Here is a 17,630-nt window from a genome sequence, read left to right as displayed (position 1 = left end):
TAATTTACTTTTAATGTTTTTGGAAGGGTCACCACACTTTGCCTTAAAAAAATTTATCATTTGTATTCTCAATATGTAAAATTTGGCTTTACAATTATTTCCCAGCAGTTCTGGGAAAGCTGCTTTGCCTAGGGGTTGTGGTAAGCATCAAATTCACATTGTTTCAAAGCAAATCCATAGAATAAAACTGGGGCCACTGAACATGTCTAGGTGCATGTACGTACTAGACACGTGAAAGACATGAGACTAGCTCCTTGGGATCCAGGCCCCGTGTTGTCTTTTTACCCCAAGGATTTAGCACAGTACTCTGTCATAAAATGCTTGGTCAAGAAATGGTGAACCATTTGTTATGGACAAAAAGATGGAATGGTTTGCTAATCTAGAAGAAAGGTGATTTTCACCTTGGCAATACGCAGCCTGGTTGCCATGGGAGATAAACTTTTTCATGGATGCTGTTGTATGTGGCTGCCCAGGCACGGGCTACCATCAATGCTTCTACCTTTATGGTGAAGTACCAAGGCCCTGGAACTTCTCCAGGCAGACTTGATGCAGATTTTACTAACAGCACATATGATGCAAATGTAACTGTCCGATGTAGCTGTTCATGATTAATATACTACCTATCTCCAAACTAATAAAGGCCTGCATCCACAATATGAAAGCCTAAATTTTATTTAGTGCCTCCCATGTGTTAGGTGCTATGTTCAGTGCTAGAAATACAAAAGCAGTCCTTTACAACTTCCTGAGGCAACTGATTCTCTCGTTCCATGCAAATATGGCCTCACCCTAAGGACCTTGAAGAGGATGAGCATGGGAGACGGGAGCTGGTACCCAGGGCAGGCTGAAAATGAAGGTCACGGTAAGTGTGGCCCAGTATAGAAGACAACCAAGGCTGAAGAGCGTGGTCCCTGGTCAGAGAAGAGTCTCTGCAACAGCGAGGAGGGGAGCCGCTGCACCCTGAGAAAGAGGTGGGCTGGGGCATCACGAAAGGAGAGCGTGGGTGTGACGGCCAGCAGGCCAGGCGCAGTGGGAAGCCCTGACTGTGCTTCCTCATCTGAAGAGGGAGCCTTTGCTGCTGGCCCACAACGCGAGAAAATCTGGAATCCGGGGCATGGGACTGACTGTGCATTTTCTTGGGAGCTAAAAGAGAATTCTCCTTACCCAAAGTTATATGTTCATATAAATGACAAAATCAGCAGGCAGAGAACACTCACACACTAGGGACAAAAGTGGTTTAATGACCCTTTTTCAATGATTCTTTGTCCAAGATTTAGCTTAACAAGGCCTCCGAGACCATTGTCTTGTTTATTAGTCCTGGAGGCACAATGCGCTTCGTGAGGCTGTTCCTCTCCTGTGGTACTTGGTGCCGAATTCCTAGGTTACGGTAGAGAGCTCTCCGTGGATCCATTGTCTAGCACGTGTGATATGTGTGACCTGGTGAGCTGAAGGCCCTGTGGTTTCCCTGAGTAGTTTGGTTGGATTTTTATGAGAAAGCCTTTGCCTGAAAGGAATGGTTAGCAGCTGGTAACACTTACTTGCCTTTAGGATTTTAAAGGACAGACAGATGGGAACCCAAGCACTTTAAGGTTTTTATCTTTTGGATTTTCTTCTTTAAAATTGTAAGCACTCTGAGCCTTCAAGAAGGAGCCAACTCTGCTGACACCCTGATTTCAGACTTCTGATTTCTAGAGAATAAATTTTTAATGCTTTTAGGAAAAAAAAAAGCAACACTAACTTTTACTTTGATGGGGGCAGCAGAGTGAGTGGAGGAAGGCAAGAAAGGGCAGCAACTGTAGAGAATTACAATTTGAGAATTCTCAAAATTCTCAGTTTTGATCTCTAATAAAGAACACATATATAAAACTTCTCCCAGTGACCTTATATAGATATCACTTACAACCCAGGTACAGCTCAGTAATTTCCTTATAATCTGTGTCTGACTTACACTCACAAAAATGATTAGAGACACAGTTGTATTCAGAATATTACTGATGCCAACATGCGTTCATCCGGGGTCAATTGGGAAATAGGAAAGGGACACAAAACACCAAAACTTCCTGGAGCATAAAGCCATATAATTTAGCACTTTATCTTTCTTCCATTAATTTAACATTTCAGCAAACATTTTCTGAGCATCTACCATGTAAAATTACTGTGCTATACACTGTGGAGGAAGCAAAGATTCATATGTTCATTCCATAACCATTAATTGAGCAACTACAGTGTGCCAGGCATTGTTACAGGTGCTTGGGATATTACAGTGAGAGACAGACAATAAACAATACATATAATAAACTGTTCATTTATATAGCATGTTACAAGGTGATGAATACTGTGGAAAACAATGGAAATACAGCGAGGTAACAAAAGTTAGGAGTGCAGGGTGAGGTGAGGCGACAGGTTGCAGTGAAATAGGATGGGCAGTGTAGGCCTTATTCGGTGATAATGCCAACCAAAAATTGGGGACAGGCATAAGAGAATGCCTGACTTGTTTGGGGAACAAGAAGTACAGTGTGGTCAGAGTGGGGATGGGGGAAGAGAATGAAGGGAGGAGGTTAAGAGGATCATGTAAGGGCTTGTAAGGACTTAGGCTTTTTCACTGAGTGGAAAGAGAAGCCATTGCAGAAATTTTTGAGCAAAGGAGTAACGTATGACTTATGCTTCAAAACGTTCACTCTGGCTGCTATATTGAGCTATAGATATAACAGGGAGACCTGATAGGAGGCTATTTCAGAACCCCACCTGAGAGGTGAATGTGGTGTGGAGCTGGGTAGTAGCAGCAGAGGGGGCAGAGGTGAATATACTTTGGATATATTCTGAAGGTAGGGCCAGTAGGATGGACGGATACGAGGTGTGAGAGAGTGAAAGGAGTCAAGAATGACTCCTGGGCTTTTGGCTTGAGCACCAGAAGGACAGAGTTATTTTCACCTGAGATTAAGAAGTCTGTGGGTGGAACAGGTTTTTTGTTTTTGTTTTTAAGGGGGGGTGGGGTGTGTAGAGTAAATAAGGGGGAGGAATGGATATCAGGAGTTCAGTTTTGGAAACGTTGAGTTTCAGATATCTATTAGACATCTGAATGGTGACCTGAGGAAGGCTTCTGGAAATACAAGGGTGGATACTGGAAGAGAGGTGTGGGCTAGAGATATAAAATAGGGTGTTGGTGATTGATGGTATTTGAACCTAGGAGGTGGATGGTGTTTCCTAGGAAGTGAGTGTATAAGAGAGGAGAAGAAGACTAAAGCCCTGAGGATCTCAACATAAAGAGTTTGGGGAAAATAAGAGGAACAGCAATGGAACCAAAGAAGGCGGCCAGAGAGATAGGAGGAAAACCAAGACCGTAAGGTGCCCTGAAAGCCTAGAGAAGGAAGTGGGTCACGGATGAGGGAGTGATCGCCTATGTCCAGTGGGTGTCGAGGCACTAAGGATTCATCACTGGATGTATCCATGTGGAAATCACTGGTAACCTTGAAATTTCAGCGAGTGTTGGGGGCCAAAACCTGATTGGAGTGGGCCTAAGAGAGAATGAGAAGAGAGGAACTGGGAACAGCCAAGACAGATGACTCTTCTGAAGAGATTTCCTGCTAATAGGAGAAAAGAAATGGGCAAATAGTTGGCAGGGAAATCTGGGAGGATAGAAGAGTGTTTTGTTTTTGTATTTTACAGATATGTTAAGAAATAATATGTGTGCTGGTGGGAAAGATCCAGGAGAGAGAAAAGTTGATGATATATGAGAGGTAAGAACTGCTGAGTTAAGCCCTTATAAAGACAAGAAAGGCTGGCATCTATTGCATAAGTGAGAGGTAAGCCTTCAGATGGGAGCATGGGTGGTTCCCGTGTGGTAACAGGTGGGAAGGTTGAGTCTGTATGCAGATACAGGGTGGGGGTAAGTAGCTGTGATGTGGCACGTAAAGCATGATCCCTGTCCCCAGGGAGGTTCCTGTAATTAGAGGAAACGAGTCTATAGGATATTATACGGGTGACTGCAAGTCCATCAGAAGAGTGGGAACAGCACTCCCAGAATACAAATGTGGGCAAAATTCTTGCTCGAAACATGAGTGAAAAGGAGGCTCAAGGAAGGGTTGGGATACTAGGGACTTAACACAGGTGGGATCTTACAGGTGGCAGTGAGAGGGGAGACTTTCTAGGCAAAAGAACATAGAGAGCTGTATCATGGAAAAACAGGTTGGGTCAGTTTGGCAGGAGTACAAGGTTTCCCATGGAGATAAAGATGAAAAGATAGCTGGGCCTCCAGTGTTGAAGAACAATGTGAGAGAGTGCAAATTTAGGTGGAGGGCAGGGCATGGTCTACTGATTTTGCAAATAACAGTTGGCTAAATGTAGAAGCCAGAGGCTAGAAGAGCAACTAAAGTCACTGTGATACTAGACCAGGAGGGTCTGAACTGGGGAGAGGGTGGCTGGGAGAAACACGGATTGAAGAACAGGGCTCACACATCAGAGGCCTGGATGAGAAAGGAGCAGGCAGGGTAAAGTCAAGGAGGAAAACTTTGGGTCTTGGCAATGGAATCTTTAGCAGAAAGGGAAGTAAGGAGGGTTTTTCAGGAGATGACAGTGAGTCCTGTTTGGGGAGGAAGCAGACTTTGAGATGGGATGCTTAGTGAGAAGCTGAAGAGAAGGCCTGCTTGAACATGGAAGCATCCCATGCAGAGTCATCTCTGAAGGGCAAGGAAGAGGGACGAACCAGGTAAGGGAGGAGGGCGCTGTGGGGAGAGTTGCAAAGCCCAGAGGACAGAACAGAACCTTTGAAAAGCTGAAGAAAATACACTTTCATTTGATTAAGTCCTGACTACCTTGTAAGACAAGAGAGGCCCTGAAAAGGTGCCTCTTGATTTCCTACTGCGGAGAGCGTAATCAAGGGGCGGCTCCAGCTGCTCTGCTCTGAGGTCATCCTGTGTCTGCACCAAGGCCATGCTTCCCACTCCCATGGCTGCTCCCAGCCAGTGCCTGAGCAACAGGGATACTGAGGCCAGGACTCTCTGTCGGCCTTGCCGAAACTTTCTCAAGAATTTTCTGCAGACCTTCCTTCCTCCCTCCCTCCCATCTTCCCTTCTTCTTTACCCTCCCATGCCGCTGCCTGCCCCTGCCTTCCTTCTCCCCTCCCCTCTCCTTCCCAGGGGTCAGAGCTGTGTTGTGTTCTCACAGCCTCCTCTGGCTTCATCCATATTTTCCCTCACAGGCAGCTCCCCCAATAAATCTCTGTTATGTCTAATCTAGTCTTGGCATCTGCTCCTCAGAGGACCTGGACAACACGAGACTTTAATCCGCCTAAGAGCAGGGACATCTCTTTTTATTTCTTTGGCATTTCTCACAGTGCCTGACAGCTGGGCCAAGAGTTGCCTTAGGGACTAGGCAGCTGCATGTGTAGAATGACTTGGAGGGGGAGCCAAGGAGAGTCCCACCAGGTGTGTGACCCTTGACACTAACTCACTGCGTGACCTTGGTCAAGTCACTTAACCTCTCAATCCATTAAGTTTCTCACTGTAAATGAGTGGTTAGATCCAGTGATTGCTATGGTCCCCTCCTGTGCTGACATTTGGCGTAAAACCTGTTTGATTGATGTTGAGAATTATGTTACAAAGTTGGGTGGGTAAAGAATCTGGAAACTTAGAAACAAAGGGGAAGAATGAAAGTCTAAAGGAAAAAAAGGGAAAGGGAGAGTCACACATGCACTCAACACTTTCTCAGACCCTCAACTCCACTCTGCTTTATTTTTTTGTATTTTCAGTTTTGGAAAGCATTTGGTAGAGATCATGAACTTACTGCCCTGTGTTAAATAGGAATAGAGCAGCATACAGCCAGCTGAAGGCTCTTGAATCTCACTTACCTTCATTGCCTCTGGGAGGTAGAAGGGAATAGAGCAAGTGCATTCTTTGTCAAAATTAGCGGTGTTTTCCCGCAGTTTTGCACAATCTGAACATTTTTCTGTGTAATTAATCTGTCAGGTGGGGAAAAGAACAATTATTAATTAAAAAGGACATGAATACAGATCTTCAAATTAAAGTCCTGAGTCCACCAAAATCTCCAAGCTCTCCAGGTCGAGGGCATGCTGTCTGGGATGTGAACCCGGCAGCTCACTGCGCAGGACATGAGCGCTCCGTGGATGTGAGGGAGTGGGCCTCCTTACAGCCTTTAATTTTGGGATCTGGCAGCATTTTGCCACTTACCTGGAGCTCAGGGTTTCTACTGCATATTTATGTAACCTGTGATGCAGCCTCATGCCTCCATCATAAAAAGGTGTCATTAGGAAAGTATTAGTCAATGACTCACGAGAACTGTGTCTAACCAGCTTTATGGGGAAGTCAACTTCACTGTTTTTCCATTTTATTGTCTGGAAAATATTTATTCTAATGAATTCTCCTACATGTTGTCTAGAGGAAGTTATTAAAGATGACCAAACACAAAAAAGAAGTGTTTCCAAAATGTAGAGTTACTGATGTATGCAAAGTAATTGTAAAATGGTGTTATATTCTGTTGTTTAAAAGTTAAAATCTGTGCAAAATGGTATAAAAAAACAGTAGTGTGTCCCAAATGGGCATTTTCCTGTGAGCTCTGGCTCAAGGACTCAGTTATGTGAAGCTGCAGCTGGAAGAAGAGTTGGGAAGGGTGGCTCAGAGAGAGGTCATGGGGTTGTGTGGTTCCCTTCAGCTGCAGGAAACATTCATCTCAAGTGCCCAGGGGTGGTTGTGGGGTGCTGCAGAGGGCTTCTGCTTTTTCCTCACTGTGTTGAGGAGTAATTAGAAGAGTTTGGGAATGGAGGAGGACAGGGAAGCAAGGGACTGGCTTTCTCCTCAGTAAATTGCCAGTGGGATTTTGGATTCTTAGGGAGAGAAGACAAGAAAGAATTCTGAATGCTTGCTAAGTCACTGGGTGTTTGAAGTCAATATGGGTAAAGTGTGAATACTAAATTAAAGATTAGCCAAAAGACTACTTAATTGCTTAAATCATTCTTTAAGTATGCAACAATAGTTGAACTATTTTTTTTTTGCCTTTGTTGTTTCATGATATCTTTATTTTTTCCTTTTTCAGTTTTATTAGTAGAATTGTTACACTTTGACTGCACATATTATATTGCATGTAAATGCATATATACAATATATGGCACATTTTTCTTTTAGTTTACATATATGTACTGATCATTGTTTCTCAGAACAGATTAGAGCTTTAGCTTTTTAAACTTACATAGTTGTCAATGGAATAAAGCCAACCACAAAGTAAGAATTAACAGAATGATGTAATCCAACCATAAAGGACTGTCAAATGTGCTTTCACATAGTCAAGAAATCAGTCATCTAAGTTATAAATAATAAGTAGTTCATTCGTGTTCTTACTTTTTTTTTTAGATTCCACATATAAGTGATTATCATGTGGCATTTTTCTTTCTCTTTCTGGCCCACTTTAATTAGAATGGCTATCTCTAGGTCCTTGAATTATTATTTTTAAAAATACTGATGCCTTGTCTGTGAAACTGCATTCTAATTTTTTAAAAAGCATTAAAGAACAGGGCTGTATCGTAACTGAGAGCTAGCACACTGAACTATGACTGGGGACACTGCGCTTCTAGTTCAGTCTCTGATGTTGAGTTAAATCCTTAACGTCCAAGGCCCACATTTTGTTCACTAGCATCATTTTGGATTGCAATTAATCGATCTGTGAGGTCACTGTAGTAGTATACATTCTACTCCATGGATTCTTGTTGGAGTTCTGTCAATGCAGAATTAGGAAAAAATGTGTTTCATGATCAAATAATTTTTGACTAGATGATATCTAAGGTGCTTTCTAGCTCTAAAAATTTTATAAGAAAAATATATCTTTGATCTACTGTCTACTTTGTGGCTCGAGTGACTCTGTAAACCTATAGCTCAAAAATGACAGCAAAGGTCATAGTCTGCTTGCTTCTCACAGAATTTTGGAGAGGCAGGAATTATCATTCTTGCCTAAAGTGAACTGCACGGAGGGCACTTTCTTGATGTGCCCCAGGGCTGAATGAGCACAGGAAAGCCAGTTCCAAACTCTTCTACTAGGACTCTGTTCTTCTACTAGGCCTCTGTTGGCCACACTGGCCTGGGATAAGCACTTCATCTTACTACCCATCATAATAAAACACTTCCATGTGCAAAAGAGGATTACATTCTTTTCTGATCTTCCTGTATGAAAGCAAAATGTTAGAAACAGTGGCTTAAAAGAAAAGTCAGTTGGAAAATCCCCTTAATATCATGATAAAAGCGTTCTGTTGAAAGTTGTTTGCAGTGTTGTCTTGAATCAACAATGGGGTGAAGTTCTCACATGCATGAGGTGACAGCATTCAGCAACGGCTGCTTCCTTTTTTAAAAAATTGAAGTATGGTTGATTTACAGTGCTGTGTTAGTTTCTCGTGTACAGCATAGTGATTCAGTTATACATATATATTTAGTCCTTATAGTTTATTACAAGCTATTGAAAATAATTCCCTGTGCTATACAGTAGGACCTTGGTGTTTATCTATTTTATATATAGTAATTTGTATCTGCTAATCTCAAACTCTTAATTTATCCCCCTACCACCCCTTCCCCTTGGTGACAATAAGTTTGTTTTCTATGTCTGTGAGTCTGTTTTATAAATAAGTTCATTTGTATCATTTTTGTTTAAGATTCCACATATAAACAGTATCATACAATATTTGTCTATTGCTGACTTACTACTTCACTTCATGTGACAATATCTAGGTCCAGCCATGTTGCTGCAAATGGCATTCTTTCATTTTCTTTTATGCCTGAGTAGTATTTCATTTTATATACAAACACACACACACACACACACACACACACACACACATATATGTACCACAACTTCTTTATCCAGTCATCTGTTGATGGACATTTAGGTTGCTCCCATGCCTTGGCTGTTGTAAACAGCGCTGCTATGAACACTGGGGTGCATGTATCTTTTTGAATTAGAGTTTTCTCTGGATACATGCTCAAGAAGTGGGATTGGTCGATTATATGATAACTATTTTTAGTTTAAGGAATCTTTATACTGTTTTCCATACTGTTTTGGCTGCAACAAGTCACATTCCCACCAACAGTGAAGGAGGGTTCCCTTTTCTTTATACCCTCTCCAGCATTTATCGTTTGTGAACTTTTTAACGATGGCCATTCTGACCAGTGTGAGGTGATACCTCACTGTAGTTTTGATAATTAGTGCTATTGACCATCTTTTCATATGCTTATTGGCCATCTGTATGTCTTCGTTGGAGAAATGTCTATTTAGGTCTTCTGCCTATTTTTTGATTGGATTGTTTGTTTTGTTGTTATTGAGTTAAATGAGCTGTTCATATATTCTGGAAATTAAGCCCTTGTCAGTTGTATCATTTGCAAATATTTTCTCCCAGTCCATAGGTTGTCTTTTCATTTTGTTTATGGTTTTCTTTGCTGTACTAAAGTTTATAAGTTTAATTAGGTACCATTTGTTTACTTTTGCTTTTATTTCGAATGTCTTGGGAGACTGACCTAGGAAAAGATTGATACAATTTATGTCAGAGAATGTTTTGCCTTTGTTCTCTTCCAGGAGATTTATGGTGTCCTGTCTTATGTTTGTCTTCAAGCCATTTTGAGTTTATTTTTGTGTATGGTGTGAGGAAGTGTTCTAATTTCATTGACTGACACGCAGCTGTTCAGCTTTCCCAACACCATTTGCCAAATAGACTTGTCTTTTCTGTATTGTACATTTTTGCCTCCTTTGTTGTAGATTAATTGAACATAGGTGTGTGGGTTTATTTCTGGGCTCTCTATTCTGTTCGATTGATCCATATGCCTGTTTTTGTGCCAAGACCACACTGTTTTGATTACTGTAGCTTTGTAGTATCTTCTGAAGTCTAGAAGGGTTATGCCTCCAGGTTTGGTTTTTCTCCTCAGGATTGCTTTGGCAACTCTGGGTCTTTTTTTTTTTTTTTTTGATTCCATATAAATTTTAGGATTTTCAGTGTAGTTCTGTGAAAAATGTCATGGATAATTTAATAGGGATCACATTAATCACATAAATTGCTTTGGGTAGTATGGTCATTTTAACAACATTAATTCTTTCAATCCAAGAGCATGGGATATCTTTCCATTTCTTTAAATCATCTTTAATTTCCTTTATCAATGTTTTATAGTTTTCAGCATATAAGTCTTTTACTTCCTTGGCAGGAGGTAAGTATTTTATTTATTTTTTGATGCAATTTTAAAAGGGATTTTTTTTTCACTTTCCTTTTCTGATATTTCATTGTTAGTGTAAAGAAATGCAACAGATTTCTGTATGTCAATCTTGTACCCTGCTAAGCAATGGCTGCCTTTTAATGGAGGCTGCATTTCATAGTGGATAGGGATGGGTGACCAGGAGGGATGAAGCAGGAAACACACAGGAGGTGTTGGTGAAAGGGGCTGGTGAAGAAGAAAATGGACAAGTAAACAGGATGAGCTTTTTGTGGAAATGAGTATCAATCTTGTAAGCCAATTACTTTGCTACCCCTTCAACAAGGCAAGTTTAATTTGCTACCTGGTGTGGCCTGGTGGTTTACATTACTACACTAAAGGACTCAAAAGGACCTGGGGGCACTAGGAAGATAACCTGCTGGGAGCTGGGGGGTGGGGAGTAGAAAATTTCAGTGGAAAGGCAGTAGGGAAGTATATGTTGGTAGGAGGAGTGGGACCTCAGATGACATTTTCCTCATTGAAGTCCACACTAGCTGCCCTAATCCATCCTTTTGATAAGTGTGTGCCTATAGTGTAATGGCATTGTGCAAGGATGGGGCTGGGATATGGAAAACGAGCCAGCTGTGGCTGAGCTCTGTGTTCTTACCACACACTCTCCTACCTACTCTGTCACTAGTTCACTGAGGGCAGGAATCAAGTCTTACCTACCTCACTCGTCTGCACACCCAGCAGAACTCCTAGCACCAGCAGACACTCATGAACACGAAATCAATGTTGACAGACTTGGCCTTCAAGGTAATTTTGCCACTAGTCCCCGTGGGGAGAGGGAATAGATGAGCTTTCCAGGCCTGCCTTCAGAATGGTGGTCATACGGTCTGGGATATCTGGTAATCTACCCAGAGCCGATTTGCCTGAAGCATTTACTTAATTCATTAGACCAAATGTGGGCATGCTCAGACCAGATCTTCCCCCAACCAGCTTCTGGGATTCTCATCCTCCGATAGGTTAAAAATCAAATTGGCAAAAGGCTTGTGACTGAGGAGTGTGCCCTTAGCTCTGAGTAGAACTTGGTTTATTTTGCTAAGTATCCTGATGAGGCCAGAAAGATTTAGGTTCTTGCTTTTCCTAGATTAAAGTAATGATCTCAGAGGGAGTTCATTTGTAAAGGGAAAGACACAATGCTTGAAAGTTGGGCAAAATCGAAGACCTGTATCTTTGGTTCTTCACTCTTTTTATCAACATGATACTCGGGCGTCTGGCCTTGCCTCTCGCCTGCCAATACCAATCGCTTGCTCGGTACTCTGCCAGCATAAAAAGCTCCTGATTTTGCCAGGTCCCTGGAAACAAATATGGCTGAACTGACCAGAGTGAGAGTGATTGTCCTCAAGAGGGAGGAGGGGTGAATATAGTCTCTGGCAGGTGCAGAGGCTCTGTCACCATGTGCACCTGCCAGCTAGAAAAGGGATGTTCCAGTCCCGTCTAGTTCCCTGTCAAGGGGCTGTGTTCTCAAACTGACCACTCATTTATAGTCCCAAAGCTAAAAATTCTTAAAAATTGCATTAAAAATGTAAGATGGGACAAACCTCTACTTCCTTGATGTTCTTTGCAGACAAGAGAAGGATGACACCCGCACCAAGGCAGAACACTCCTGTGATAAAAAATCCAGAGAGGATTTTGGTGGCTGTGAGCTGTAGCCGGTAGGCAGGCAATTGCTGCTGCTTCAAAGCAGTATTGTCTGGCAATCTGGACTGGCAATCGTGGGAACCCCTCTTCATTTTGGCCCTGCAGGTGACGCAGATATACTTTCAAGACATTTGTAGCATTACTGCTTACAGCAATAACACATAATGGTAATATTAAGAATTATATGAGTTCAGGATTTGCAGATACTACTCTATATAAAATAAACAAGGTCCTACTGTATAGCACAGGGAATTATATTCATACTTTGTAATGGCCTATAATAAAAAGGAATATGAAAAGGAGTATATATAAAAATAACTGAATCACTATGCTGTACATCAGAAATTAACACAACATTGTACATCGAATACACTTTAATTAAAAAAAATTACATGAATCTTCTGGTGCATTTGCAAGGTTTTTCTGCTTCCTGGAATTATTCCTTAACCAGCCCTGATATTCAGCAGGAGCACAGCTCCCTTCAATCAGCTACTGCTAGGTATATTTTACTTAGGCTCAAAAAGCTCATTGTGTTAAATGCCATGCCAAGCAGAAATGTCCCCACCAGGTCTGTATAACCCAACGACTGGTGACACTGGGAAGCAGTTATAACTGGCTACTTCTGGGATGTGGTGACTAATTAAAGGCAAGCCTTCCTGAAAGGGGAAAATGGATTTATCTTTAAGAACTTGTCCAAATCCTTGGAGATTAATACAACAACAACAACAAAAAAGAAGTTAGTGCTTTCAACTTTTTTTCCAAATGTGGCTGTCCCTTAACATGAATATAGAATAAATTGGGAAAACATTCTCAGATTACAGCTAACTTGACTATTTGTGATAATGAGAAAAGAAGCAAATGGGGACTGTAGGACACAGATGTTTAATCTCAGCAGCTTCCAATTTTTTCACCCATAAGAAAGACTCTGGTAGGAAATGCAGATGAAAGACATCTCCTCCTAACTTCTTCCCAAGCACATGCTTTGAAATAGCCCAAATAAGGCAAGAGAAAGGAAGACAAAAATAGATAATGAAATGTTTAATATTGCAATGTTAGTATTACTGGTTTGGTTTTGGATTTTTCTTTTTTTCCCCTACTTATTAGAAATTCACTAACATTTTCATTAGAGTATTAATAATTACTTCCTCTTCAAGATGAATTTAAGATGTAGAATTAGGCTTTTTAAAAAATTAGGCAGCGTGTGAGTTTCTAAATCTTTTTATTAACATTAGGCAGAGAAGCCATGCTGGACTATTTTTGTATTAAAGAAAGCAATGAGTTTGGCAAATCTAATTAATTTAAAAGAATACAAAATAAATGCAATTACTTACACTGGGATGTTTCCAGTTCAGAGTCAAAGTCTCCCACTTGGGAAATTGGAAGGAAAAAAAGCATACCACCAATGGGAAATTTTCAGCAAGACATTTGAATCTGGCTTGGAGGTGGTAATAAGTATGGCTGCTGGTTTCAGACAGACTTGTGTGAGAAGATGGCAGTGAACACTTCCAAGTTCATATCTACTATTTGTTTTACTAAATAAACATGGTCCAGAAGTGAGTTTAAAAGGCAGGAACAGCCTATGAGATTAGATTATGCATGCAGAACTGACCTACAAAATATCAGGTATGTTTGTAATCTAGGTACTTATTCCAACATTGCGTGAAATTACAGTACACAGATGACACCCACCAAAAGGGTCATTACAGTATTTCTTAGGCTTTTTATAAAACAGCAAAACGAATCTACCCCAAATCCCAAAGTAAGAGGTGCTTCACAGGAGTATATTAAGTTTTCCGGAGAAACAGAACCAATAGGAGATCTATATGTATGCATAGATCTATTGTAAAGAATTGGCTCACGTGACTATGGAGGAGGCTGGCAAATCCAAAATCTGCAGAGTTGATGTTTTAGTTTGAGTTCGAAGGCCAAAAGCTGCTGTAGAAACAGGAAGAGTTGAAGTCACGGTTTGAAGGTTGTCAGGTAGGAAGAGCTGATGTTTCAGTTGGAAGGAGGAATTCTTTCCTACTTGGGGGAGGGGCAGCCTTTTATTCTATCCAGGCTTTCAACTGACCAGATGAGGCCCACCTACATTATGGAGGGCAATCTGCTTTACTCGAATCTACCAATTTAAATGTTAATTTCATCCAAAAGTACCCTCACAGAAACACCCAGAACAGTATTTGACCAGCAATCTGGGTACCCTGAGCCCAGTCAAGTTGACACATTAAAATTAACCATTATAGGTAGTGAGTGAAAACATTTTTGGGGCAACATTCTTCAGAGATGGCCAGATATGCATTTTACAGTTACTTTTATATTTACACATTTCTCTCCTAAATACATCCATTGCAAATATAGAAATATATTTCATTATATTCTCCTTTTTAAATTTCTAGAGCAGAGTTTTTCAGCCTCAGCACTATTGACATTTTGGGCCAGATATTTTTTTTGTCATGGGGGTTGTCCTGCAGGTTTGCAGGATATTGAGCAGTGTCCCTGGCCTCTACCCATTAAATGCCAGTTGCAATCCTGCACTAGATGCCAGTAGTAGCCCCCTCCTCCCTGAGTTGTGACAATCAAATACGTCTCCAGGTATGGCAAATGGCCCTTGGGGGTCAAAATAGCCCTGAGTTGAGAACCACTGGTTAACATTGATATGGACATGACGATCTGTTAGAGGCCATTGTGTTGGCATCACTAGAAACTTCAGAAAGTGACTTTTAAAATCCTTGCTGTCATTTCTCTTTAACTGCTGTGTAGATAGCCTCTTCAGGCATCCAGACATTTTGCATATACTGGGTTGCCTCGTATTTCACTACCTTTCCCCATTAACTGCTGAGACACAAATGTACCAAATAAATGTAGAATCAGGAAGTGGTTGTATGTGTGGGGTACAGTCACAAACACACATACTATATGCACACATAATATTCATGATGGTCTCATTTTTGGGTTTGGCAGCTGGATTGGTCTGAATTCTGAAAGCACAGACTGCATGTCTCAATTTGCAATTCTGTTCTCTTATAAAGTGATATTCTGATGTTTTCTTCCAGACAAACAATAGACAAACTCAAATTGAGGGACATTCTATAAAAGTGTCAAGGTTATGAACGACAATAAGAGACTGAGTAACTGTCACCAACCGGAGGAAGCTAAGGAGAATGACAACTACATGCAATGTGGGATGAGTGGATCCTGGAATAGAAAACGGACAACAGTGGGAAAACTGGGGAATTCTAAATAAAGTCTGTAGTTTAGTTAATTATATTGTATCAATGTTGATTCCTTAGTTTTGATAATTGTACTATGGTTATACAAGATGTTAACACTGGGGGTGCTGGGGAAAGAGGGAATGGGAATTCTTTATACTATTTTTGCAACTGTTCCATACATGTGAAACTACCTCAAAATAAAGAGTTAAAGAAATAAATGAGTAAGACCATTGTAGGTACATCATTGTCTTTGACATGTTTACAAAGTGCCACATATACTTACAGCTCTTTCTACCACTACCACTGCCACCCTTCACTCTGGGACTAGGCTTCACAGTTTATAAATCCGTTCTCACGAAATCCTCAGCAATCCTGCAAGATATCATTCCCGTTTCGCAGCTGATTAAACTGAGGCTCAGAGAGGGAAGGGGCTTGTTTAGGGTTGCTCCGCTGCTCTTTCCCTTCCCTTACACAGTCCTATTAGAGGCCAGTTGGTGAGAGAAAAACTCAGTCTGTGTAACAAAAATCACACACAAGCCAGTGATGCTTTATTATACAAGGGTTTTGGCAAAGGACAGATTCATTTTTGTCAAAGAATCCCCATGAAACATTCCCAGCGATCCATCTGGTGACACAATTAACTTAATAAAACAATAGCTGATATTTTCTGAGTGCATATGCAATGTGCTGAAGCCATTAAAGGAGATGCAAATCCCACCATGAAAACTGGAATCTTCATCAGGACCTAGATTTAGAAAAGGCCCAGCTTCAAAGATTCTGATTTGCATAGACTGAAGACTCCCATTTCCAAAAGTTCAAAAACCTCCTTTCTTATCTAAATGAGACAAAAGAAAAAAAAGGTTAAGATCAAGAAAAGATGGTCTTGATGAATAAATTCAACCATCTGGACTCTGGTATTTTATGCAGTTGTTACGGCCAGAACTAGGAAGAGAAAAACCTGCATTTTATTCAGAGTTGAAATATTTACAAAAGTAAAAGAAGATGTACTATATAAGGCATCAGTTTCATTAAAATGCCCTTTTGTTTGCAGCCATTCAAAATAAAAGCTCATAAAAGAATCTTACACAAAAGTGTTTCAAGATATCCAAAGTGTGCCTAGAGTATACATAATATTTCAATGTAGCAAAACTGCTAATAATAATCAACATAATAAAAATGACTATAGGTTATTCTTCTTGGAGACTATTTCTCCCTCATTATTATAATTAGAAAACTAGTGGTGACTTACTCAGATGTGTGTGTAGGGAACTGAGAAAATGGTTTTTCCGTCCGAACTGATGTCTAATATAACTCACCAATCAATTATAATCAGATTTGGTCATTCTGGGGATATAGTTTTACATAGTAAATTAATTCATTCAGCATTTTTGGAGGAGTAATTCCCATCTTCTTTGATAGTTTCTGCCATGATTTATTCCTGGTTGGTGACTAGCAGCCATGTTTATTACTGCACAACCCTATTCTCGCCAACAGCAGCTTCTAAGCATCTGGGTAGATTGAAATATTAGTCCCATGGTAACATGGTGGGTGGCAAATCAATTTTTCACATTATGATGATAATGGATTACCTTCATAAATATATAATGAGCTAATGCTGTTCCCACAAAGGTATTCAATCAGCTCTAATCCATTGAGACATCAAAAAAAATTTCCCATTCCCCAAAAAAACAAAACAGCCCTCTAAATTAGGTAAGTGGGGATGTGGAGATGCAGGTAATGAGGCAAGTTTGTGCCCCCCACCTCCAAGTGCACTTATAAGGATGAAAGGCAAAGATAATTGTGTCTTTAAAACAAGGCACAGGGAAATGTGCCAAGTCCTCCAGATCTTTGTGTCTCTCTAAGGTACAGTATAGATGTGGTCCCCAGTGAGGCAGAGGCCATTGGTTATTTAATGAAGAAACAAAGCTGATTCCTACAAAACACATGGAAAAGATACAGTTATGTGTAAGGGGTGAGATGGCCTCTATAATTGTAGTTACTTCAGAGTTAAAGGAAATCATTTCAAAGGCCAGAATGTGCTGGCTCCCCATGTCAAAGACTTTATTACTGTGTTTGAACTCAAGTTCAAATTGAAAAAAAAAAAAGAAAAGAAAAGATTAAAGGCAAGTGCTGGATTGCTGGTTACATGGTACCTCGGGAATGTCCATCATCCTCCTCAATTTTTGATCTCTCCAGTTCCAGTCAAAAACCAGAAACTTTAAGGGGTTCAAATTAAGGCCACCTGAAAGAGACAGGGAGAGTGTTGCTACATTAAAGAACTCATGACCTAAATTTATTAAAATGATTTTTTATTCGCCTGGTTGCTTTTTGCCTCATTTGCTCTCTTCTCCCCCGGCCACTAATCTCTGCACATTTAAGTGCTGTCCTTGCCTGATGGAAAGCAAATGTAGCACTTGGAGTCTTGCTCCCTTTACAATCTTATCGCTGATTCTCAACGAAGCAGGGAAGCTGCTCTTGCTAAGCTTGTCAAATGCTCAAGTGTTGGCAAAGAATCAAACCCAAGCCTCCATTTCATGAAGCTTCAGAG

The 17,630-nt window shown here is 40.7% G+C and overlaps 2 protein-coding genes across 15 annotated transcripts in view; both read right to left on the bottom strand.

Moving 5' to 3' along the window:
• The window catches only part of LOC105077963 (cell cycle control protein 50C), a 31,118-nt gene extending 15,657 nt beyond the window's left edge, over window positions 1-15,461 (bottom strand). For both annotated transcript variants that reach the window (XR_012506495.1, XM_074361953.1), the window contains exons 1-3: window positions 13,202-15,461; window positions 11,771-11,969; window positions 5,843-5,953 (exon numbers count right to left, since the gene is read on the bottom strand). Coding sequence is in view for 1 of the 2 variants with exons in the window: in XM_074361953.1 (XP_074218054.1) it covers window positions 5,843-5,953; window positions 11,771-11,962 (303 nt within the window). In the remaining variant the exon portion in view is untranslated. The remainder of the gene's footprint in view (window positions 1-5,842; window positions 5,954-11,770; window positions 11,970-13,201) is intronic.
• A 147-nt stretch (window positions 15,462-15,608) lies between these two features.
• The window catches only part of COL8A1 (collagen type VIII alpha 1 chain), a 497,220-nt gene continuing 495,198 nt past the window's right edge, over window positions 15,609-17,630 (bottom strand). For all 13 annotated transcript variants that reach the window (XM_074361898.1, XM_045503840.2, XM_045503835.2 and 10 more), the window contains 2 exons: window positions 17,236-17,324; window positions 15,609-15,917 (listed from right to left, as the gene is read on the bottom strand). In XM_074361898.1, coding sequence (XP_074217999.1) covers window positions 15,834-15,917; window positions 17,236-17,324 — 173 coding nt within the window. In that variant the 3' untranslated portion in view covers window positions 15,609-15,833. The remainder of the gene's footprint in view (window positions 15,918-17,235; window positions 17,325-17,630) is intronic.

This window comes from Camelus bactrianus, chromosome 1, assembly GCF_048773025.1.
Source record: "Camelus bactrianus isolate YW-2024 breed Bactrian camel chromosome 1, ASM4877302v1, whole genome shotgun sequence".
Classification (NCBI taxonomy): Eukaryota; Metazoa; Chordata; class Mammalia; order Artiodactyla; family Camelidae; genus Camelus; species Camelus bactrianus.
This window is presented reverse-complemented; position numbering and strand designations above follow the sequence as displayed.